Source organism: Mastomys coucha, unplaced genomic scaffold, assembly GCF_008632895.1.
Source record: "Mastomys coucha isolate ucsf_1 unplaced genomic scaffold, UCSF_Mcou_1 pScaffold13, whole genome shotgun sequence".
Taxonomy (NCBI): Eukaryota; Metazoa; Chordata; class Mammalia; order Rodentia; family Muridae; genus Mastomys; species Mastomys coucha.
The window spans coordinates 42,874,444-42,900,868 of NW_022196895.1; the positions used below are offsets into that span (position 1 = coordinate 42,874,444).

The 26,425-nt window shown below is 41.9% G+C and overlaps 1 protein-coding gene and 1 non-coding gene across 3 annotated transcripts in view; one reads left to right on the forward strand and one right to left on the reverse strand.

Annotated features, from left to right (window-relative positions):
* The window catches only part of Commd10 (COMM domain containing 10), a 136,622-nt gene that overhangs the window by 15,160 nt on the left and 95,037 nt on the right, over nucleotides 1-26,425 (forward strand). For both annotated transcript variants that reach the window (XM_031365647.1, XM_031365648.1), the window contains exon 5: nucleotides 17,423-17,533. In XM_031365647.1, coding sequence (XP_031221507.1) covers nucleotides 17,423-17,533 — 111 coding nt within the window. The remainder of the gene's footprint in view (nucleotides 1-17,422; nucleotides 17,534-26,425) is intronic.
* Nucleotides 11,484-11,611, reverse strand: LOC116087899. The gene has a single exon (XR_004117688.1). It is a non-coding gene; the product is annotated as a small nucleolar RNA SNORA17 (small nucleolar RNA).

The window sequence follows — 26,425 nt, forward strand, 5'->3', positions numbered from 1 at the left end:
GAAAGTTTAACATCACCATTTAGCAAAACAATAGGTTTCCCTCTAATGCCCATGGTCTTTGCAGTCATGAGTTTAGGCATGAAATCCCTCTTATGGAGCAGACCTGAAATCCTACCAGAAAGCAGCTCCAATAGCCTTGTAACAGTCATGTCACTAGTGTGCCACTGGGCACATGTTGCAGGTCACTACTCTAGCAGCTGGGGTTCAATGCTGGGTAAGACCATTGACGTCTTTTCTCTTCCAGTGGCCTGCATAGCACCTTCTGGCACTGTGAAAGCTAGCCAGCAGGGAGAAAGTTTCCCAGGTAGTTAGAGATCGATCTCAATGTCCTGAGAGCAAAGCCTTCAGTCTCCGACATTGCAGTCGTACAACCTCGTTACGGTGGGCAGCCAAGAGCAATAGCAATGGCTTATGTTGTTGGAGGCCTCCCTGGTCAGCAGGTCATTGTGAGGGAGCCTGCGTTTGGCACTGAGAGTTTCAGCAGGTCATTGTGAGGGAGCCTGTGTTTGGCACTGAGAATTTTGTTTAATAACATGTAAGCCCTGAGAGGAGCATCCTCCACCCATGCAGATACTTTTCTTTTTTATTGAGTGTAAGAAATTAGAGTTTGCTTTCCTCCTGCCGGGTTGCCTTGCCCAGCTTCGATATGAGGCTGCGTGCCTGCCTAGTCTTACTGTGACTTGTCACGCCATGTTCGGTGGCTGTCCCTGGGAGGCCTGCTTGTTTTCTGAAGGGAAGCAGATGAGAAGCTGATTTGAGAGAGAGTGGAGTTGTTGGGGAGGAACTGGGAAGAGTGGAGGGAGAGGGAACTGTGGTCAGGATGTGCTACAAGAGAGAAAAAGAAATTAGAACTTGACATTTTATAATTTGTCTTTTCTCATGTTGTTATTTTAATATTTTTATTGCATTTCCTTTGGCATTCTAAGAATAGATGAATAGTTTTATGATAAAGGGAATGGAGTATACTTCAGCATCTAAGTCTTTCCCAGCGTCACACAGTGTCACTATAATTGTACATGACTATGGTCTTTCAGGCTTTAAGTGCCTCTTAGCATTGTTGTCTTTATTCATGAGGAAGGAACTTTTATAATCATACACACATCCAACTCAGATTTCTGCCTCTGTTACTTAAGTAACAGACATGCGATTAAATAAAATACATAATTTTTCTAGGTGTTTAAATTCATTGAGTATGAGGTTCTGAGATACTCTGTTATATATTTTAAGCTTCTTTTTACAGAAATATAACTTTCTTGAAATAAAATTGAGGGATGTGAAGTGTTGAACCGGTGAGTTTCAGTGCCTCTGCATAGTCAGCCGTCTGTAAAACACATAGTCAGCCGTCTGTAAAGCACATAGTCAGCCGTCTGTGAAACACAGTCAGCCGTCTGTGAAACACATAGTCAGCCGTCTGTGAAACATAGTCAGCCATCTGTGAAGCACATAGCCGTCTGTAAAGCACATAGTCAGCCGTCTGTAAAGCACACACTATGTGTTCATCATCCAGTCATCTCAGTCTCTTCACCCTCCCCCTTTCTGTGTTTTTAAGACAGAATCTGTGACTGGTCTGGAGCTACCTGCATAGACCAAGCTGGCCTGGACTCACAGAGATCTGCCTGCCTCTGCCTCCCGAGTGCTGGGATTAAAGGCTATCTGTAAGGATTTTAATGTAACATGAACTACTTCTCAGCCTTTACTAGCTCAGAATGCCAACAGTGATGTGATTGTCTTATTCTGCTCCTTTTCTGTCAGAAATCCACGAATGGCTTTCTGTGTTTCTTATAGAGTTCATTTCTTACAGTTGCCCCTGCGACCTGTGGGCTCTCTCAGCCTTTCACAGCTGACACCTCCCACTTGGCTCACTCTGAGTCCCTCTGATCTCTGCCTCAGAGGCTCTTCTACTGGACTGGGCATCCATATGGCCGGCTCCTTTACCATCGTCAGATCTATGTTTAAAGGTGACATTTACCATAGGCCCTTGCAACTGGAAGACCCTTCTGTTGCCGCTTAGCTCTTTTTTAACCACGTTACTTTATATTTTACCTGTTTACTTTTTAAATTGTTTGCTTCTGACCTATAACACAAGCTCCGCAAGGACAGGGCAGTCTGTGTGCTTTGCTCGCTGCTGTAGTTTCGCTCACTCTTGTCGTGGTCTCTGGAAGGTAGCAGATTCTCAAGGAATGGTTAAGTGAACAATACCTACCCTTGAGTCACCGGTTGTGCTATTTTAAAATTTAGTTTTTTAGACCGCTTTTCTTGTAGAGAGGAATATTTCTACTTACTGGTGAAAAAATAACAGTTCAGTGAAGAGGTGCGAATTGTAGTTTTTGTTTCCTAGTGTTTTTTCACTTTAATTTTTCTTGTATTTTATAAACTCTGTGTAACTGTATTTTGTTTGTGTGAGTTGTGGTGTGTATGTATTTGTGTGTGTGTGTGTGTTTCATTTATGTAATGGCTCTTCAATCTTGTTAGAATCCTAAATTCTGGGTATCTAAAATTTTCTCTTTAAAAGTGAGAGCGTAGGAGACTTTAGCTTGAGAGATGGAAATTTTTCTAGGGAACAAAAAGGTGATGGATTTTGTTGTTGCTACAGCGGTCAATTTAAAGGGTTTTAATTTAAGAGACCTTTAATCAGTCTTATTTGGAGATGTATTCTCTTCTAAGTAATTTGCTGGGACCAGAACCATTAACAAATTGAATAAAGATTTTGCTAATGCCAAAGAACTGTGCTGTTAGCAAGATTACCCCAATGATGTCATTGTGCTCCAAGATGTGCACTTGCTAAATACAGCTGTTGTTTTTTCAGCGTTGCCAATTTGAGATCATTAGTCGAATGACTTTTTACTGTCCTCAAACTTGCACTATTTATATATTTTTGACATAGAGCAGTAGCAATGTGAAAGTCACTGATGCATCTTACCAATGTCTTAAATTTGAATTTGGAGAGAAGTCTCATTATAGGTACTTTGGGTAAATTTGTAGGTCAAGAAATACACTTTTTTTTTTTGTTGTTGTTGCCTTGAAAGTGAGGATACAAGCTAGGGCATATCCCTAAGTTGTGATGTTTATTATATAAGCATTTCTACCTCTTAAGACTTGATTTGGTAACATGAAAAGCAGAGGGCTGAAAGCGGATCCCCGGTTCAGCTGCCTTCCGTTTGGACTTTTGCAGAAGGCAGCACGTTCTCCTGACCTCTGGAGATGGCTCAGTGGGATGTCTTCCCAGAGGTCTGCACTGGATGTTCTGTGAAGGATGGCAGCCACTCAGGAAGATCTCCTGAGTTCAAGGGTGGCATGGGCTGCATTAGTGAGCCCCAGACAAACCTGGGCAACATATAGCAAGACGTTTTAGATAGATAAATAACCAACCAACCAAACAAACAAAAAAGAGGCTTTTAAGAATGACTGAAGTTCAGGAACATTCTCTGCTTTCTCTTTCAAGTGAATTTGCATTTTTAACAGCTGGAGCCTTCCACAAGTGTTGTCCTGGTGAAAAGTACCAGGTTTCTCTTCGTTCGCACTCATCTCTGTAACCACTACGAATACTTGGCTGTCTGCTTGGATTGAAGGCACACACCTTTCCTCACCAAGCTTCTTTACTCCGGTCTCACTACAGACCTGGATGAGAGCAGCGAGCACTTAACTGTGCCCGAGTCTGAGGGTTACCCCGTCTTCAAATCTCCTCCACCAAACAGATTAGTTCATTGCCTTTAAACCCAGCCTCACTCAGGTTCTCAGGGTAGGTTGCAGCTAGAGTCTCTGCTAGAATATCACACAAATGCCAGGCCCTGTTGGAGCCCTTGTTCTTCCTGGACTCTCAGAAACCAGGTCTCCACTATATACATTCTTGTCTTCTAAGTTCCCACCAGAATGGTCCTTTGAGACTTTTAGTCCAAAATCCTCTTGTTCCTGCTGCTCCACTACACGAGAGCCCCTGCCTCTTCTCTCTCTCCACCTCCCACCTTATGGGTCTTATCTCCCGTTTCACTGTAGGAGTGCTGGGACTACAGGTTTGTGCCACATCTCAGGCTTTTTACATGGCTTCTGAAGATGGAGCTCAGGTCTTAAGGCTTGTATGGTCTCAGATTGTTTTCTGGGCTATGTGCTTTAAAATTATGCCTTTGTCCACCATTTGTAGCCTTATTTTATCCTTATCACTCATTACCGCACAGAATTGGTTACTTATTAATCATTAATGTATCTTTTATCTACTTGAATGTTAAGTTCAGGTATTTTCGTTTTTTCAATGTTAAACTGCAAGCCTACACTAGTACCTAAGGCATACATAATAATGTCGTTATTGAATGCTAGTTGAGTAAGTTCTTAGAACAGTCACACCATTGGTATAAAGCCAGAGTTAGAGCATCCAGCAGCGGTGAGTGGTCCTGAACAGCTTGTCATCAGCCAGGGAGTAGATGCATATCGACGCATCTGTGGCATCTGTAAAAGGAGTCTTAGGCATGTTCGGGGCATTTGTGATAGGCCCATGGTTTTAAACGGACGCTACAATGGCTCACATTTCACTGCCTCTGGGGTGAATGTCAGTGTTATAATGTGTGCTCATTCTCTCTCTCTGTCCCTCTGTGTCTCTCTGCCCGTCTTTCTGTCTCTCTGTCTTTCCCCTTTCCATTTACTTGGTGGATGGCTGCCACCTTCATCACCTAATGTCTTTTTCAGTGTTGAAGAGAGGTGGCAGTTTCACTGTGTGAGGTTACTTGCACAGATGGCTCCTGACTTATTTACTCACACTTGATTTCCATATGCTTGCCATCAGCGCTGCTACAGTTCTTACGGGGTGCAGGATGCAGTATTCCGCTGCCAGCTGACTAGCTGGCGCTTTGAAATGTGACCTCCTGTGCTTCTTAGAGTTGGGATGTGAGTGTGGAGAGTGTCGCCAGCTTTGTACAACAGCTATGGCTGAGTCATGGTTTCCACGGCCATTTAAAAATGGACAGAAAACTAGGTGAAAGTGCCATTTTATAGACATTTTCCTAAGTATTAAATGAATACTCTTTACTCAGAAGTGGAAATCATCACTTTCCCGACAGGACCAGGTTTTCTCCCAAATTGTCGGCTTGTTGCTTAAAATTCATACACATGTAGATAATTTTTATAGTTAGCTTCTGCTGTCAGTTTGACATGAACTAAGTGTCACCTTGGAGGAAGAACTTCAGCCAAAGAATTGCCTCCATCAGATCGGCTTGTGACATGAATGTGGGAGCATTTACTTCGTTGCTCATTGATGTAGGAGGGCCCAGCTCACTGTGGGTATTACTGTCCCTAGGCAGGTAGGCCTGGGCTGTAAGAGAGGCAGCTGACCAGGGCAGAGGGAGCAAGTCAAGAAGCAGTGTTCTTCCGTGCTTTCTGTTTCAAGTTCCTGCCTTGATTTCTTACCCTTGCCTTCCCTCAAGGAGAGACTGTAACCTCCATTAGTTGCTTTTGGTCATGTTGTTTATCACAGTAACAAAAGTCTAACTAGAGCAATAGTACTTAAGAAAAAACACATATAAAATGCTGGTCAGTACAGATTTCTATAATGCCATGTGTTTGTTTTGGTTTAGTTTGCTTCTGAGGGCAATGAGAATGAAACTTACTTCCTTTATTTTTTATTTATTTTAGTTTTATATATTCTTGTAATTAGGAACCTATCATATACAAAGTGGGAAATGATATGTATTTCTTGAATTAAATTACTTGACAATGTAGCAATCATTACTTACATTATTCTGACAGAAGAATGTAAAATCCACTCTGGCTTTAAATAAGAGATTCTGAAACAAGATAGAAGATATTTGAAAATAAATAGCTATGTGATTTTATAAAAACAAAAGTAGCAGATGTATGAAGAAGAGAGATGAGTGATACACTAGAAATGAGAGTCTGCACTTACACACTGAAGGAGTAAGAAAGGGTTCGGTTATGGCTGTGATGTGGGCCTCAGAGGATGGGGTCACAGTGTCCATAAGAGAAGTCAAGTCATGTAAAGCCAACTCCAGAACTGCACCATGGAACCAAATCCATAAGAAGGGACACAGTTCCCACCTACACCGCCTTTGAAGAGAGACCAGAAGTTTATTACACTTTTGAACAAATGGGAAAGACCTGCTCTGAGATCAGCTAGGCAGGCACGGAAGCACATTAAATGTCTATAAGTTTTTAAGCTTTAAAGAGAGCCTTAAGAGAATTATTGTAAAAGTAATTGACTGGGCTGGAGAGATGGCTCAGCAGTTAAGAACACTGGCTGCTCTTCCAGAGGTCCTGGGTTCAGTTCTCAGCACCTGCATGGCAGCTCACAACTGTCTGTAATTCTAGTTCCAAAGTCTCTGACACCCTCACATAGACATACATGCAGGCAAAACACCAATGCACATGAGATAAAAAAAAATTAAAAAAAAAAAAAAGGACTCATTAGTGATCGTGACCTGAAAGGGAGGACTGGAGGGCAGTATTTTTTGTTAATAGCCTGCTTGTCAAATGCATTGCCAATGCTTTTTCAAATAAATAGCTTTTTGCCCACAAAGCTCAGTTCAGTGGTCGAATGAGAGCTCCTCAGTTTTCATCCAAAGTGAAGCAACTAATGGTTAGAATTAGGTGAGCTGTCCAGCAGCAGGGAAGAAGGACGGATGGCCCTGGAGTTAAGAGTACAGATCTCACTGACTGACCAGGAAGATTCCTGAGATGACTGGGGAGGTCTTACCTGCACTCCAGGTGTGTGTGTGCATCCATTTTTGAAGATGTCGCCTGAAAATTCAGCTGAAGTGATCGGCCCCAAACGTGCCTCAAGAAGCGCCCTGTGAAGTCTTAGGTCTTTGTCCAGTTTCCTCTGAGAACTCTCACACGTGTCAGTAGAGGTTAAGTGTCCCTCATCTCAAATACTTGCTCCCAGCAGTGTTCCGGACTTTATGGCCGTTCAGATCTCGGGGTATTTGCTGCATGTTCCCAGCTGGGCATTTGCCCTGTGAAGTGTGCAATTTGAAATGCCCCAAATTCCAGCCCCTCTGTGTGGCTCATTATTATTAAGAAATTACTGGATTTTCAACCATTTTTGGTGTTTGGATTTCTGGATCAGGAATGTTCAAACTATGTGCCTTATGTACTTTTTCCTTTTTCAAGCAATTTCTCTTTTCCCTTTGAAGAAAATAGTGTGTGCATATATACATATATACACACACACACACACATATGTATATGTGAACCTAGATACAGGGAAATCCTAACTGTGCCTTTTACCACTATGTTTTTCCTCATTGAACAGAGTATTAGGAGACCCAGCAGGCTCACTGCCAGCCTGAAAATGTGCTCTCTTTCATAATTACATCAGTGTGCCTTTCTATGATTACTATGCCTTCTTAGTAAGTGACCTTAAGGTACATTTTTTGACTTAAAGTTTGAATAGTCTGATATCAATATAGCCTGTGCAGCCTCCTTTTATATGCTAGTTGTACAGCCTGACTTTTCTCTCATCCAAAACATATTAACACTTCTATTTTTATAGACATACCAGCTAAAATTTAACAGCTTATCTGTTTACTTGTGTGTTTAGCTGCTAACTTATTTGTGTGTGCTGGAGTGTGTGTGTGTGTGTGTGTGTGTGTGTGTGTGTTGGGGGGGGGTGAGACTTATCTCCCTTTACTATGTTTTGAGAGCCGGTCTTTCACTGAGCCCATAGCCCGATTGGCTAGACTGATTAGCCGGTGAGCTCCCGAGCTCTGCCTGCCTCTTTTTCTGCCCTGCATTTCCTATGGTTTGCTGGGGATCTGATAGCCAAGCTTGAATGGTAAGTGCTTTACTGACTGAGCCATCTATCTCTCCAGTCATAGTCATTATTTTTTAGCTCTATAGAGTTAATATTATAGTCATTTTTGTTAATTTGGATGTTCAGAATTGTGTTTTATAGAGTAATTATAAGTTAATATTTGATTGAAAATTTGACATGGATATAGGAGACTAAAGAGTCACTTAATCAACTAGTAACATTTTCAAGTAAGAAACAATATTTGCTTAGGAGGTAATGTATTTACAGTTCTGGAATGAGTTTAAAAAACATTTAAAATATCAGTGGTTTATTCTCCATCCTTTAAATTTATTTTGCTGACGTTTAAATCCAGACCCTGATGGGGTAGTTTTTTTGTCAACTCAATACCAACTAGAGTCATCTGGGAGGAGGGAACCTCGACTGAGAAAACGTCTTGATCAGATTGCACGTAGGCAAATCTTTGGGCCGTTTCCTTGAATAACAATTTATGTGATATCAGTCCTGGGCTAGTGTTCATAGGTTAAGTGAGAATATAGGGTGAGCATGCCATGAGGAGCAAGCTACTAAGCAGCACTCTTCCACAGCCTCTGCTTAGTTCCTGCCTCCAGGCTCCTGCCTTGGGTTGCTGCCCTGACTGCCCTAGATGGTAGACCATGAACTAACTGTAAGCTAAATAAACCCTGTCCTCCCCAGGAAGCTGCCTGTGGTCACAGTGTCGTCACAACACAGGAAGTGAATTAGTACAGACCCTACGTTTTAAATTTGAATATAAATAACACAATAAAATTCCTGAGTATTTTAATGTATAAATGTAGAGCATACACAGGACAGACTTTTCTTTTGAACAGAGATAATATAGCTTAACTAACTTAAGGCAGAGCTCTACACTAAGTTTTGTTGTGTTGCATGTAATTAAAATATTGATGACAGCTATATTTGCTTCTCATTATGGGTCTCGGAGGACTAATTAGTGAACCATAAGACTTTCACCTTAGCAGAGAGAGTGGCTCTTGTTCATATTTGTATCACCAATGTTCTTTTTAGACCTAGCAAATAACATGTTCCAAGCAATGTAAAAGGTTACATCTTTTAGTTTTTCTATTAAGATATTCATGTGTTTGATATATACATGCAATTTATTTTGTAGGGTAGTCCTTAATTTGCAATTTTCTGTAGTTTGTTCATGATCTAATTTTGGTTGTCAATCTTTTATTAGTTTAGTACAAAAGATGATTTTGTAGCCATCTAGTATATAAACTTTAGGCTCTTGACAAGCATTTCCTAGTTTTGGGTCATGTTAATTTTGACCTCTTGGGTTAGGTGGTGAAAGCTTTCCACATTGAACCCGCACTCCCACCCCCTTTTGTAACATGAGAGCAGTGGGAATAGACACATCCACGTTTAAGTCGATGCACTACTCAGATACACTTCACTGTTTTTAAAAACTCTTTATTGATTCTTTGTGAATTTCATATCATGCACCCCAGTCCCACTCATCTTACCCCCTTATACCCACCATACACCCCTGAAACCCAACACAGAAAAGAAATCTGGTTGTGGGAGCTGTAGTATGTCTCAGTGTGTCCCACAGAATTCTCTTTTGTCCACACTTCTTTGCTTGCAAATGTTCATTGCAAGGACTCATTGGTCTGGTATGAGGCCTCTGACTTCTGCTACTCTATCAATACTGGAACTAACTTCACTGTAACTCCTTTTTGGATATTCTGTGGTTACCCTGTGTCATGGAGATCTGTACTTTTGGGCCTGTAGAACTGGCCCCTTTGTGCACTCCAGTAGTTCTTTGATGGGGTAGATGTTGGAGTGGGTGAATTCAAAGCTCTGGATCTGGGCCAGAGAGGTATCTTTCCAACTCTCATGCCCCCTTGGTGCTGGCTCACCTGCAACCAGAGCCAGTTCTACCCTGCTGCCCAGGTGAGGTGCAGGGCTTGTTCTGAGTGCTGCAGCTAGTGAGGGACATGGCCAGTTGTCTGGCTTATGACCCCAGGGCTAGCTCTCCAGTCTGCCATAGATGGTGAGGGATGAGGGAGTGGAGTAGGGAGTGTTTCTCTCATCAGCACTACTACCCAGCAGATAAGAGGCAGGTCTAGCTCTTCTGTACTCATGCTCTTGAGCCTGACTCACTTGCAACCATACCTCTAGGGCCAGCTCTACTGTATTTGAGATGCAGGGCCCATTCTCCTGAGTGCTACAGCAGGTGAGGGTCAGGGCCAGCTCTCCTGCTCTCAAGACCATCTGGGCCAACTCTTGTGCTTGCCAGGGAAGGAGAGGGGATCTCTCCCCTGCTGATGAGAGGCAGGCCCAGCTCTTTTGCATTTACGCCCTTAGGGTCGGCTCGCCCATAACCCTCACATCCAGGGCCAGCTCTACTGTGCTGCCTGGGTGAGGTTCAGGGCCTGCACTCCTGTTCTGATGACCTCAGTGGTTGCTGTAAGTAGGGGGGTGGCTGGGAGGATCTGTCCCTTGCCCATGTCACCATATGTCAGACAAGTGGTGAGACCGACTCTCCCATACCAATGCCCTCCACATGCTTGCCTGTGCCCCCACTACCAGGGTCAGCTCTACTGTGCTGCTTAGGCAAGTTGCAGGGTCCACTTTCCTGAGTGTTGCCCCTGGTAAAGGGCAGGGCCAGATCTCCTGCTCTCAGGACCCCAGGGACAGGTCTCCTGTCTGCTGCAGGCAGTGAGGAAGAGGAAGAGGAAGAGAAGGAGGAGGAGGAGGAGGAAGAAGAGGGAGAGGCGGAGGAAGAGGAAAGGGAGGAAGAAGAGGAGGAGGAGGAAGAGGAAGAAGAGGAGGAGGAAGAAGAGGAAAGGGAGGAAGGAGAGGAGGAAGAAGAGGAGGAGGAGGAGGAAGAAGAGGAGGAAGAAGAAGAGGAAGAAGAGGATGGGGAAGAAGAGGAGGAGAAGGAAGAAGAGGAAGAAGAGGAAGAAGAAGAGGAGGAAGAAGAAAAAGGAGATCTATCCCTCATCTATGCCATTGCATGGGAGACAAGTGGTAGGGCCAACTCTCCCACACTCACATCCTCAAGGCTGATTTTACCCTCAGCTCCTGCAATGGGCAGAGCCCCCTTTCTGCAGCTGGCCAGCAGAAGGGCAGGGTCATTTTTCCTGTTCTCATCCCTCTGGGGCCAACTCTTCTGTGATGCTCAGGTAAGAGGTGGAGCCAGTTCTTCATAGCCCTCAGATATGTCCCCAGGTGGTAGCCTAGACCAGAGACGTCTGTCTGGTCTTTGGTGGTAAGAGACCCCTGCTGCTGCAGAGCCATGGACCTAGATGTAGCCCTGGGTAGCAGCACAGGCCAGGACCCCACCATGGTCTCAGGGGGTATCACCAGCTACTCACATCAGGCTGTTCCTCACTACCTACCCTCTAGTCTCAATGTCTGCCTCTCTTCTTTTGCTCACATCCTTCTATTTCTCCTCTATTTCGCCACCACTAACTTATTCCTCTTAGTAGCACTGGCGAAGGGTCATCCCAAGTATGGTCTGCCCTCCTCAGGCCGGCAGTACTGGACTGGTGTTCATCTCAGGCTAGCTCCTTATTAGGGTCCCATGGTGCTAGTCTGGTGGTCATCTCGGGCTCATTCCACCCTAGGCTGAGGTCCTAGGGGGGCGTTCTTTTAGTCTCTAGCTTCCTTCCCATCCTGGGAACTTGTCTAGGCCTGCCTGTTACTGGACTGGTGGTCATCTCAGGCTCAATTTTTTTCAGGGGATGTTAGGCTACTAATCATTCATATGTTCATAGGTCAGGAACACTGTACATCAACATAGCCTCTCTCTGCCACCTATTGACACACATTTGACAAAATAGCTACATTTGTAATGTCCCTAGGGGCAGACCTTTTTTCTTTTTGAGATAGGATCTTAAGTCCAGGCTGATATTAGACTCTCACTGGGTGGTTGAAGATGTGCTTGGTCCTCCTGCTTCTCCCACTGAGTGCTTGGATTTCAGGAATGCACTGCCTCACCAGGTTAAGGTTACTTAGGGGAACCCAGGGCCTTGTGCTGGTCAGGCAAGCACTCTACCAACTGAGTCACATCCCGAACCCATTCTTTGCTTTTGTGTAACATCCAGTGATGACTCCCACTTAAATCAAGTCCCCCTTATTTTGTTCTGATGAGATTTTGGACTTATAAGTTTTAATCATAATAGAAGGAATATTCATTTGCTTTTCACCTTGATTGACAAGTTGTTTCCTGTTTCACTTTGTAGTCTGTGAATTATAGATAATAAAAGTACTTGTCTCACAACGTTTTTTAAGTTTGTCTCCCAGGTTCACTGAAGAGAGAGCCCTTCCCCCCTTTTTCGTGTTTGTGTGCCCATGCTCTTTAATGAGTACAGTTACTCTTTCCGAAGTCTTCCCCTTTAATATTTCAGGATACTGACTGCTTTTCTGTGAAACTCCATGCGTGAGGGTGTGCGTGCGTTGGGTGACAAGCATGGACTCAGCCATTTGCTCAGGCCCTCGGGTAGCAGGCAGTAGTCTCCAAACAGTTAAATACTGCATATGCCATGGTACTTGGGAAAAGTCTCAAATAGAAGCAGGGTGAGTAGCAAGAGCTGGTGTGTCTTCTGTTAACATGGGCTACGAACACAGCTCATGGGTTTGTTGGCTTTACCTGTCTGACCTCTCCACATCTGCTCATCAGTCATTCTCAGGGCTGGTCTGTTTACTGCTCTAGATGGTGGTGGGACCTGGGAGAATGGAGTCTAAAAATGAGGTGGACTGAAGTCACATGCACTTGTCAACTTTATTCAGAGCATCAGACACTTTATACTGTGAGGGTTAAGAAAGGTCACTGGAGGGGCTGGAAAGGTGGCTCGGTGATGCAGAGCACTTGTTGCTCTTGCAGAGGACCTGGGTACAGTTCTCAGAATCCACAGAGTGGTTCACAACCATTTGTACCTCTGTTTCCAAGGGATCTGATGCCGTCTAGCCTCTCTGTAGGTACAGAGTACACATGGTGCATGTACATGCAGGCAAAGCACACAGAAAATAAAATGAATAAAGAAAGCTCACCTGAGTATATAATCACAAGGACAAGCTACATGTGGCAAGACATGCTTTTCCATAGAGGAGTATAAACAAATAACAATAGCCACTTGTGGAGCAGAGACTGAAGGAAGGACAATCCAGAGACTGCCCCACCTGGGAATCCTTTCCATATACAAGCACCAAACCCAGACACTATTGTGGATGCCTGCAAGTGCTGGCTGACAGGAGCCTGATATAGCTGTCTCCTGAGAGGCTCTGCCAGTGCCCTACAGAAGTAGAGGCTCACAGCCATCCTTTGGACTGAGCACAGGGTCCCCAGTGAAGGAGCTAGAGAAAAGACCCAGGGATCTGAAGGGGTTTGCAGACCATTAAGAACAACAATATGAACTAACTAGTACCCTCAGAGCTCCCAGGGACTAAACCACCAACTAAAGAATACACATGGTGGGACTCATGGCTCCAGCAGCATATGTAGCAGAGGATGGCCTAGTTGGTCATAAAGGGGAGGAGAGGCCCTTGGCCCTGTGAAGGTTCTATGCCCCAGTGTAGGGGAATGCCAGGGCCAGGAAGCAGGAGAGGGTAGGTTGGTGAGCAGGGGGAGTCGGGAGGGAGTAGGGTTTTTTTCAGAGGGGAAACCAGGAAAGGGGAGAACATTTGAAATATAAATAAAGAAAATATCTAATAAAGAAAACAATAGCCACTTGTTATGAATAATCTAAAGCAAAGCCACTCCTGTCTGCTCTCCCTGAGAGAGGTGTGGAAGCAAATGCCAAGAACAACTCCAGCTTTTTGAAGAAATAGGTCATAAGGCTCTTGTCATTTTTTTTGGAGTTTTCTCACAAGCGCTCAGAATTCCCCTCATACAGCTCAGTTCTTGGGCCACGTTCCAACAATGGGCAAGACCACAGAGACTCTTAATACCTGGGGAGAGGGTGGAGGAGAACCTTCTAACACTGGATGCAATTGTAAGTGTGTGTGCGTTGTTGAAAGATGGTATCTGTACCTTTCAGTTATCACTTGGTTGAACCCCAACTGTAACTTAGAAGTAAAGTTCTACTTTTTTGTAAAATGACTCATTTCTTTGTAATAATTTTCTAAAATGAGTATGTATAGTGAACATCACAAATATATCAGTTTAAAAATTCATGTGTTTGCAGGGCGGTGGTGGCGCACGCCTTTAATCCCAGCATTTGGGAGGCAGAGGCAGGTGGATTTCTGAGTTCGAGGCCAGACTGGTCTACAGAGTGAGTTCCAGGACAGCCAGGGCTATACAGAGAAACCGTATCTCAAAAAACAAAACAAAACAAAACAAAAAAAACAAAAACAAAAACAAATTCATGTGTTTAAATGCCTCAAAGTCAAATGCATAATAGTTTCTTGCACTAGTGATTTAAATTATAAGTTGTATATTTCCAAATCATAATGTATAGTTTTAGCACAGGAGGATATTCAGAAGTGTCCTATGAATGAATGCATACCTACTTAGGAACAGGCAAACATATTGGAAGCAGCACATATTTGGAAAAGTTAGGCCAGGCAATGGCATTAACATGACAGTACAACATCTAACTCTTCACATGTTACTGACATGGAGTGGTTCCTCCATCATGGTAACTAATGAGTGAATTGAAGCTTAGAGAAGTCACTTGCTTAATTAACGTCAACTTGAAAATAAGCCCACAGTTCACATTCTTGACTGTCATTAAAGCAAGTGGCAGATGGAAGGTAATGGTTATCTTCATAAAAAGTATGTACGAGGCATGGTTTGGACTATAGATAGTAAATTTAACTCCCCCTCTCCTCAGTGTAGGGGTGGAGTGAGGAGAGAGAGGAGAAGAGAGACAGGCAGAGATACCAAGCAAATGTTAGCTCTTTAATTTATAATAATTTTGACTTCTTAAAAAGCCTAGCTATTAGAAAGATAACTGAGTTTTTGCTCTCTCTCTTGCTTTCTGTTTTAGTGTGTGTATTTCTTCTTTAAAGCAGAAGAATACATAATGTGATTGATCATTTGTTTATTTGAGAAGACTCCCTGTCAGGGCTGTTGCAGGTTCTTTATTCTTGCTTCATCATGCTAGAGATTACAGTCAACCCTGAGAAGAGATGTAGGCAGATTATTACAATATACTGATTAAATGTTAATAGAGAAAGAAACAGTGTCCTGAGAAGCAAGGTATCCAACTCCAGAGGGAAGAGAAGGAGAAAACATGAAAGTGACAGAGAAGTAACATAGGAGCCAAAAAAGAGACATGGAACTGGCATAGTGTATCCTGGGACACACAGTTGGAGGAGAAGGAAAATGGAGTCTTGAGAGTGCGTTAGAGAGAAGGTAGGGACTTGGTTAGAAACAATCTGTGGTAGTTTGTGAAAGGATGGCTAATGATAGTCTGAACCAGGTTAAGTACTTTGGTGAGCACACAAGAGATACAGAAAAGGTTAGGCAACTAAAACCCCTTGTACTTACAATTCTTTAAAATATCACCAACACTATCATCTGTGTTTTCTGTTTCCATACATGTTAAGGGGTTCAGGTAGACGGAGGGAATGTAAATCTTGAACGATTCTGCCTTATCCCTGGCTAAGGGAGTAATGCCTTACGTTTGAACGAAAGGTGGGATGTTCAAGTTCACTAGTGTTAGGCAGCACCCAGACATGCATTCATCTCTGGCATGGGCAGTCAGACAGTGAGGTCAAGAAATACAGGTCCATGTGAATACCTAGAAGGACACGATGTGTCTGCCTTCTTGTGACTGTTGAAAGCAGTGTTGGGCTCATCTTAGACACCGTCCCAGAGACTGTTACAATGAGTGTTAGCAGCCAGAATGTTAAGGATCCAAGTGAGTTCTTACCTGTTGACGGCTGTGGGCATGCCCTCTAACCTCTGAAGAGCTGGGAGAGGTGGCAGTGCACCTCTTTTCTCACACATCCTCTCGTGCTGAAGATGCTCTCATTGCATTCCTTCCAGCTCGGCCCCGAGTCACTGCTGTGTCTGTTCACCACGCTTTCAAGTTAAGTGATCAGTATTCTGGTCAAGTCGTAAGCGTTGTGAGGCTGGCATTCAGACTCCGTGCAGCAAAGGTGGTTTGGCTAAATCATCAGGAAGGCTCTGCTGTCAGAGGCTTGTAACTACTGTACTTCACAAAGCTTGAAACGTGATATTTATAAGGAACTGAATCTAAAATCACATGATCATACTGCTGCGTCTAGTCTCATAAAGCTGTGTTTATGCTGCATAATGTTTGCCAGAGAGCCTAAACTGCCATAGTCTTTCTCTCCTAATTTTGTCCTACCTGATTAGCTTGAACTCTTGTGTTAATTCAAAGGAAACAATTAGTTTCTACCATAATTGGGAGCCGTAGTAAGTTAATGTACTTTGGAAAGTGTAATAACCTCTCTGGTACCACAGGCTAGCTGATGATCAGCAGTTTCTTGCCTGCATCTCTGTTTGTTTACTGTGCCTCATGGTGTGAACCACACACTTGGGTATTTTAGTTCCCTTCTTAGTAGAAAAGAAAAAAAGGAAGAAAGGAGGGATGAGGGAAAGAAAGCCTTATTTGTGCTCCATGTAACATAAAGATTTTTGAAACATAGGAAGTCAGTCAGGGATTTTCAACAAACTATGCGATTTACTAGTTAAAATTTGTATTTTTTTAAAATCTAAGTTTTTCAGATGCAAGAGACCCACAGCCAGACATTAGACAGAACTCATGTAATCCTCAAGAAGAAGGGGTGGTGGAGGGGAGGATTGTAGAAGGACCACAAGAAAACCTACAGAATCAACTAACCTGGGCTCATAGGGGTTCACACAGACTGAACCGGTAGCCAGGCAGCTTGCATGGGACTAGCCTAGGCCTTCTGTCCATATGCTACAGTGTGCAGCTTGGTCTTCTTGAGGGACTCCGGACAGTGGGAGCAGGAGCTGTCTCTGACTCTGCCGCCTGCTGTTTCAACATGTCCTTCCTACTGGGTTGCTTCAGCTAGCATTAATAGGACAGGAGGTGCTTACTCTCACTGCAACTTGACATGCCATGGCTGGTTGATATCCATGGGAGGGCTGCCCTTTTTGGAAGAGAAACAGGAAGAGTGGAGGTGGTGGGGAGGGACTAGGAAGAATATAGGGAGGGGAAACTGCAGTCACGATGTAGAAAATAATAAATAAATAAATAAATAAGTAAATAAATAAATAAGATGTAAGTTTCTAAAATGCTATCTTAATGACAAGATTTTAAAAGCCATTGGCTCAACTGGATGTGGTGGCACATGTCAGTGAGTGTAGTACTTGGGAGGTGGGACGGGAAGATGAGGAGGTGAATGCCATCCTGGCTACATGACGGGTTTGAGGAACATCCTGTGCCCCCCGACCGCCCCCCCAGTTCAACCCGACATCAGCTGTTTCTGTGTACTTGATTGCTAGCATTTTTATTGTTTAGAATAGTCTGTTTAGAGACCACTTTCACTGTTGGACTTGACAAGTATGGCAAGAGGCTGATCTACTGAGTCTAGAGGGAAACTTTACAGAGATTTCAGGTTAAAGAAGCCTGAAATTGACTTTCCATTAAGCCTACCCTATTTGGGTTGATTCCTACGGAGTGAAAGTGTACTTGAAGTTGACCGTTTTCTTCTTCTAATCCAGTCCCTGTCTGTCTTTTGTAGCTAGAGACCGTGGGATGGCAGCTTAACCTGCAAATGGCTCACTCAGCTCAAGCAAAGCTGCAATCTCCCCAGGCCGTGCTGCAGCTGGCAGTGAGCAAGGACGACTGCCAGGTAAGATACTGGGCCCTGGGGAGTCAGCTTTCGTTGGCTGGGTCTCATGCCTCATCCACAGAGGAGTCCAGATTTAAAATGAAAACCACTTCCAACAGCTCATCTCACATTGTGAAATTTAGTGAAGTCACTGTTCTTGATGCTCCCACCCACTCACATGTCTGTATGTGTGTGTGTGTGTGTGTGTGTGTTGTCTAGCCAGTGCCTGGGACAGTTGGATAATCTGAATTATATTTTGGGGAGTAGTGTGTTCATGTGTTTAAATCCATTCTCTTGCAAGATAGATTTGTTTTTTGCACCAGTTTTACATCATAGGGCAGTTTCTCCTTTAGTATCAGTTTCCTTATAACTTGAACATAATTACCAAAGGTGAAGAAGTACCATGGAAGGCTCCCCACTGAGACTCAGAGAGAAATATATTTCTGATACAGTGAGAGCTGCCCATCAGAGAGAGTAAATGTGCCCTCTAAAGACATGGGATTCTGTTTAATTTTGAGATGTTTAGATAGAGCTGGGAGTGGGTGCTGGGGGAGATGTGAGGACGGAGAGGTGACAGTGGCTGGATGTGTTCTTCCAGTAGACATGTTTATAATGGGATAGAATGTGCTTTGATAGTTTGTTCACAATTAGTTATTATGTCAAAGGCATCTCTGTCTTTTTCAAGAACTGGGCCAGTGGCCAGCCCAGGTTATATAACCACAAATGACTGGTGTGATTTAAGTCTTATACATAATAAATTGGTTTAATGCAGTGTTGCAAAGTCATTTCGTTTCACACGTTTTTCACTGGAAAACAATATACACTTCTTAGTCAAGAGCCAAGGTGAGCAGTGTGTGGTTAGTGCTGCAGCTTAGCTGATGTAATTTGGGCTTGTAACTAATCTCTCCTAATAGCATGTAGTGTGTATCTTGTAGGGTTTCTCTGAAGGTTACATGCCTACTGTGTATAAAGCACTTAGGCCAGTGTGGTAAATTCTCAGTGAGTACTGGCTATTATCATCACCATCATCAGTACAATGTGGGGAGCTATAACAACCAATCAGTCCGTCAATCAATCCGTTTGCTTCAGGCCAAAGTTTCTTATTAACCGAATTTGCTAATGTAGTTGTTGTCGTTTTCTTTTCTCTTTCCTATGTCATCTCTTTTTATTCTCCCCTTGGTGTACTTTTAATATTTGTGCTTACTAGGAACCCAAGAGCACAAGAACGGCCTGGAATGTCCCTTTCCCTCCTGACAACCGAGGGGGGCATTCCTTTAGTTTAGGAGACCAGTTGGAACACGCTGGAGTAGACTGGGGCTCACCATGACTGAACTTACTTAAGTAGCCCTGTGCCGTCAGTTCCTCTATGGCTACTACTGCATGTTAACTCTAGGTCGCTACAGCAGTGTATGAATTTTTTTTTTTTTTTAAACCAAATCTTAGGTATGCTTTAGGCACCAGGGCTTCCATAATACTTTACTTTGGGATGCTTAAGGCCTCCCAGATCTATCACACAGGCGCAGAAACATGCCTTTCTGCCTGTGTGTCTGTTTTCTCATTAGGCAGTGGACATGAAGGATTAAAGCTTCTAGCAAGGTGGGCTTTTTAAAAATTCATGTTACCCAGGAAGTTAGTGCAGATATGAAAATACCGCTCCTTTGTGATACGGGTTCAGGGACATTCACATTTCTCCATTTGTTGCTCTTTTGAGTTTTTGGTTGGATCTTATTGCATATGAGCGTTATTTAGCCTTGTAACACGCCGAGCGAAAGCACCAGTGTCATTCACGGCGGACAGAAGGAGCGCAGCGCCCACTGTGAGGGGCACTAGGACTCCATTCTGTGTGCAGCCTGAATCAGTTCTTTACATTGCGTCTCCCCTGTGCCGCTGTGTGGGCCTCGGCCCAGCTAATATCTCCTAGGCAGTAACACACAATGGAAGGTAAAATCGTCAACCTGGGCAGGGACCTGCTGTGTCCAAGTGATGCCGCGCCCCAAGGAACGGTTGTCGGCCACACTGACCCCTCAGCCAACTCTGAGCTCTGCCTGCAGTTGAATCTTTTCCTTACATTTTCTTGTTATCCTGAGTTCATCTTTGAAATTCCACTTCATGTGGCTGCTGGGTGTTAATATTTATGTTACATCTGTTATTTGAGGTCACAAACTATACTGTGTTCTCTCTCAGTTTCCCATGTTCTTAAATGAGAATTTGGGGATTGTTGATAGGTTGGAAGTGAAAAGGCAAGGTTATGGAGCAGGTTTTGAAAACCAAACTTACTGAAGGGAAAGCTGCTGTTAAAATATTAGAAGTCAGGACTACTTACAGTCATGGTAAGAGCCACAAGGTACAGAGTACGAAATTATCAAATTATTTAAAATAGTAAGCTGTAGGTAGGAATTCTTTTTAAATATGTATTGTATGACACAGTTAGTTACCCAGGAAATGCCCATGTATTGAGATCCTGAGAGGATTGGAGTCAGTGTAAATTAGAGACTATCTGGACAGTGTTTGCTTTTGAGCACTGAGCTGAAAACACAGTGTAGTTTCTAAGGAGCTGGTTTTCCTGGTGACAGCTTCCAACATGGCACAAACATGTAGCTTGCAGTGGCATTTTCCTTTGTTACCACACTCGATAACACTGTTTGGTTGTGTTATCTTTGCCCTAAGAGTATTTCTGTCTCGGGGCTTTCCTGTTTTGCTACTAATTTTATCGTGAAGAATGGATGATTGTAGCTTTTGGACAGATCTGTAGTCTGTGATTTTCAGCTAATGTCCTTTGTATCTCCGACTGCATTTTGCAAAGTAAGATGATTTTTCTGGTTCACAGATACTTTAAAATGAGTTTTCTTGTTTTGGTTTGGTTTGGTTCGTTTCATTAGGGGGCAGTAGAGCACTTTGCCTTGCCGAACCGTTTCTGGCATTCACAATGTTATTTAACATAACATTCCCAGTAGTTGTGGGAAATGCTAAGTGTTTACATTTCTAATCTGTATATAACAATAGAGTTCTTCTGTTTCCATCAACAGAACTAATGCTTATTAATCAGATATGTATGGAACAAATAAATGAGATCAGCATGAGTCAGCTTTTGTTAATTTGTTTGTGATCATTTGCCAAAATGTAATTCATTAAAAGCCTTCGGCACAGTTGACTCTTCCTGTGCATGCTATCACTTACATTTCTTTCTTTACAAGAAAATGGAATAAAATAGTCTCAAAGATAGCTGAGTGATTCTGTTGGGTAATATTTTAAAAAAAAAAATTGTGAAGAGTGCAATGTCATTAGTAACAACTGTCCATAATATTGAATATCATCAATACTTTGAATATTCTAAAAATACCAAGATACTTAAAATATACACTTAAGGTTCTTAAGTTTGTTTGTTGCTCAACAGAGTCCTATTTTATTAAAGTAGAAGCTAAAATCATGTTTCATTCTTTACACACAACCAAGATAAAATTACTTTCACAGCAGACTTCTATTTATCATAATGCTAAGCTGGACTTTATGTAGGGTGCAGAAGGCATTTATGGATAGGTAATTATGATTTTGAGTGAATATAGACCATTTCATGTTGGCCCCTGAGGTAGATATCTTCATATTTCCAACTGAGTGACAGATTTTATTTAGAGGAAGAAAATGAGCTGTGTTCTTTTACTGTTCATAGTGTTTTCTAGCCATGCAGGGACGAGAACTCAGGGTCTGTACATGCTAGGCACATGCTCTACCACCGAGCTACCTCCCACCGCTTTCATTTGTTTGCTCTGTCTTAGATGCTAGATATTGCCAGGTTCAGGTGTCTATAGGTTCTCTTTCAGTCATGATTGTAAGTTTTTGAATAGAGATGGGGAAGTTCAGAGAGGTTAAGAAATTTCCCCAGGACATAAGGCTAGTAACCCACACATCTAGAATTTGAAGCCAGGCCATTTTATTTCAGAGCACTGCAGTGCTGTTAGGCAGGTCTGGGGCTACTTTCCTTCTTAGGTGACTTAGCGATGCATCTTGTAATAGCATACATAGTTTTAGATGTTGAATGTTATTTTAAAATGCGATGTTTTATATTCCAGGTTTCCTGTTTTCTTTTTATGTGATTTAGTTCGAGGAGTTGATACTCTTGTCATTAAGAGATACTAGTTTACTTCTGCATAGCACAAGTGTATCCATGTTTATGTATGGACCATATTTCAATTGAACCTACTTTTTTTTTTTTTTAAGCAAATCTTGGTATAAGGGTTATATTATACCATGGCATGAAGCCTTTAAACAGACTATATTACTTAAGGGAAAAATATAAATTCTGATTTATTTAGGATACATGTCTCAATAAGAAAAAAATAAAGCCAATTAAATCTTGAACTCTTGTTATGGAAATTTAAAATATTCTGATCCCCTTAATGGCATTGTATATACAGTATTGTACTGTATAGTATTGATTGAATTAGTTGCACCTACAGATTTTTCTTAGATGTCCTTAAATGTAGATCTGAACTATCTAAATATATTTTAAGGTATGCTTCTTTATCACATCTTTATTGGCATAAATCACATTAAAGGATATTTTCTTATTCTTAATCACGCAGGCAAGATGATCTGTCTGATCAGAGCATAAATCAGATGTGGAAAAGAATTTCTGATGTTTAATTCCTGCTGGATGCCTTTTTATCATATGTATATATATATGTGTTACATATATATATAAAATATTTAAATATATATAAAGTTATACTATCTACTATATTAATATAAATATACCGAATAAGTGATTACTGTAGTTGAGCAAATTAGGAAGGGCTTTGCCTTTCATAACTTTTTTTGTATCTGTGCTGAAAACCTCTAAAATCTATTTTATCAGTGAAATGTCCGTGTGCTTTTGGTCCACCCTGGATCTCAACTTGATCATGGTAAATAATCATTTTGTTGTGTTCCTGTTTTGGTCTGCCAGCATTTTATTGAAAATGTTTTTATCTGTGTTCATCAGGAATTCTGGTCTATAATTTTCTCCTTTTGTTGGATCTTTGTGTGCCTTTGGTATCAGGGGAATACTAGGCTCATAAAAGGAATTAGGAAATATTCCTTCAGTTCCTATTTAATAGAACAATATGAGGAGTATTGCTGTTAATTGTTTGAGGACCTAGTAGAATTCTGCATTAAATCCATCTGGTCTGGGCATTTCTTTGTTGGGAGATTTTTAATTACTGCTTCATTTTCACTAGGAGTTACGGATTTTTTAAATTGTTCATTTTATATTGATTTAGCTGTGGTAGGTCACATACATCAAGGAATTCATCCATTTCTTTTAGGTTTTCCAGTTTGTTTGGAATACAGATTTTTACAGTATGTTCTTATGATTCTTTAAATTTCTTACATGTCTATTGTAATGTTTTTCTCTTCATTCCTTATTAATGTGGATCTTCTCTCTGTGTTTTGGTTCATTTGGCTAGAGGTTTGTTTGTCTTGCTGATTTTCTCAATGAACCAACTGTTCATTTCACCAACCTTTGTATTGTTTTTGTTTTTATTTCATTGACTTCAGCCTTGAGTTTGGCTATTTTGTCCTATCTACCCTTTTTGGTGTTATTCCTTCTTGTTGTCTTAGAGCTTTGAGTGGTGTTGTTAAGTGATTAGTATGCCATTGCCAGTTTTTACATGTCTGTACTGACTTTCCTCTTAGAACTGCCATCATTGTGTCCTGTAGGTTTGGGTATGTTATGCTTTCATTTTCATTCAGTTTCAACAAGTTTTAAATTTCTTTCTTGATTTCTGTCTTGATTTTCACTGAGTAGTCAGTCAGTATACTTTCTGCTGTTCCTATTGTCATTGATATCTAGCTTTCATCCATGGTGGTCAGATAGTATGTTATTTCAGTTTTTTTGCTTTTTTGGTTCTGTGTAGCCCTGGCTGTCCTGGAGCTCACTCTGTAGATAGTTTTCTTATATTTGTTGAGACTTGCTCTGTGTCCTAGTGTATGGTCAGCTTTGGAGAAAGTTCCACTAGGTGCTGAGAAGGAACTAGGGTGGAATGTCCTATGGATGTCTATTAGGGATGTTTGGTTTATAATGTTATTTCACTCTAGCATTTCTATGTTTAGTTTTTGTCTGGATGACCCATCTGTTGGTAAGAGTAGAGTATTGAAGTCAATACCACTATCACTATGTAAAGTTCAATATGTGATTTTAGTTATAGCAGGCTTTTAAATGAACTCCAGTGCCCTTGTGCTTTGTGCATAAATGTTTAGAAGTAATATCATGTTGGTGGGCTTTTTTTGTTAAAGTTGTGTTCTATGTGTTTTCTGTTTAGTTTTGGTTTGAAGTCTGTTTTATCAGATGTTAAAATATTTAAGTAGCTATACCAGTTTGCTCCATGGATCTATTTGTTTGGAATACCTTTTTCCATCTTTTACCCTAAACTGATGTCTATTCTTGATGGTGAGGTGTGTTTCTTGGATGCAGCAGAAAGATGGATTCTGTTTTATAATCCAATTTATTAGTCTGTGTTTTGTTTATTGGAGAATAGAGAATAATACTATTTATGAGTATTAATGAAGAGTAATTTTTGATTCTTGTTGTGGTGTATCCCTCCATTTTTGATTAACTATCCTCTTGAATGTACTTGGTATAATTAACCTTCTCTTCAGACAAAAAATGTTCCTTCTAGTGCCTTCTGTAGAGCTGGATTGGTGGTCTGAAATTGTTTGATGTTGTTTTTATTGTGAAATGTCTTTGTTGATTGTGATTGAGAGATTTGCTGTGTATAGTACTTTGTTAGAGCTTGTAGGCCATCAGACAAGGCTTTTTTTGGCTTGCAGGGTCTCCATTGAAAAGTCATATGCTATTCTAATGAGTCAGCCTTTATATGTGACTTGGGCTTTTTCCCTTGCATCTTTATATTTTAAAAAATAATTTTCTGAGACTTTAATATATTTTCATCATTTTCCCCTTCCCTTCCCCCTCTCCACACTCTGCCATAGGCCCTTGCTCTCTTTCAAGTTTTTGTCCCCTTTTAAAATTAATTTTTATATAATATACATATGCAAATATGTACATATTCCTAAATACACAAGTGCAATCTGCTTGTATGCATGTGTTTTCAGGGCTGGCCATTTGGTATTAGATAATCAACTGGTGCTCTCTTCCTTTGCCCAGCTCTCAGCACCTCTTAGTCGCCTATGGATCTTTGTGTGGGGTTGAGGCCTCATGGGATTTCCTAGCTGCATTAACATGTGTTATTTTGTTTTTCCTGCTCGCAGCTTTTAACATCTCTTGTTTGTTCTGTACTTTGTTTGGATTCTTCCACGTCTTGGAGAGTTTCTTTTATGGTCCTATCTATTTGTGTTCTGCATGCTCTTATACCGTGATACCCATCTTTCTTTGTATTGTGGGAGATTTATTAAAAATGCTTTCTGTTCTTTTATTTGGGTTCCTATACGCTTGTTATTCTTAGATTTGGTCTTTTCACAGTGTCCTAGATTTTCTAGATGTTTTGTCCCTTTTTGTTTTTTTTTTTAAGATTTAATATTTTCTTTGACTATTTCTTTTACTTCGTCTTCAAGACTTGGAATTCTGTCTTTTGTGTTGAAACTTGTTAATGGGTCTTACCTCTGAGTGAGATTTTTGATTTACTTTCTGAGCTTTTCATTTCTAGTTCATTTTCTCCCTCTCTCTCTCTCTCTCTCTCTCTCTCTTTTTCTCTTTCTCTCTTTTTCTCTTTCTCTCTGTCTCTTTGTGTGTGTGTGTGTGTGTCTGATTTCATTTCTTTGTTAAATTCTATTTCATGTCTTGGAGTATTTTCCATTATTTCATTCCGCTGTTTATGTTTTCATGAAGACATTTATTTACATTTTCCCTAATGGCCCTTGAGCATATGTAATTGCTGTTTTGAAGACATCGTGTGGTGCTTCAGCTAAATGGCTTTTTTCATGGCCTATTGAAATAGGCTGGCTTCCTTTGTTTGTGCTTTTGCACTGGGATCTAGGCAGCGGGGTAAAGATATCTGTATATCTGGCTCTTGTTGGGTGAGTGTTCCATTCTTTGGTCGCCATTGCCCATTCTGGGTCAGAGCCAGTGTGTCTGTCAGATATGAGTTCCCTGGAAGAAGGTGGCGCTGTTGGTCAGATGGAGTCACAAGGATGGGTATGGGTTAGAGGCAATGGCTGAAAGGACTGGCAGAAGGACTAGAGGGACTAAGGATCTTCAGTCTGCACCAAGAGACTGAGTCACAAGGGGAAGGGCTCAGGCAAGCACGAGGCAGCAGGGCCAGAAGTAGTCTGGAGAGACTAGAATGGTAGCGAGAATGTTACAGGTAGCCTACCTGGGTCTTAGCTAAGTGTGGTGGCTGTGGGGTCCCTGGTAAGAGTTCTTGTGTTGGTCAGGTGGGGAGTCCTAAAGGAAAGGAGATGGACTAGAAGGAATGGCTGAAAGAGGCGAACAGGAAGGACCAGGGGAGCATGCCTCAGCCTGAAAGTTTTCTTTATCTGTTGGTAAGATTCCTGAGTGAGGTAACCCAATCACAAAAGAACAAACACGGTATGCACTCTCTGATAAATGGTAATTAGCCCAGAAGTTTGGAATACAGGAAGAACAACCGACAAACCACAAGGAACTCAAGAAGAAGGAAGACCAAAAGGTGGACATTTCATTCCTTCTTAAAAGGGGGAACCAAATACCCACGGAAGGAGTTGCAGAGATTAACTATGGAGCATAGACTGAAGGAAGGGCAAGCCAGCCTAAATATAGCTATCTCCTGAGAGGCTCTGACAGTACCTGACTAACACAGATGTAGAGGCTTACAGCCATCTATTGAACTGAGTACAGGGTCCCCAATGAAGGAGTTAGAGAAAGGACCAATGCAGATGAGGGGTTTGCAGCCCCTTAGGATGAACAACAATATGAACTAACTAGTACCCTCAGAGCTCCCA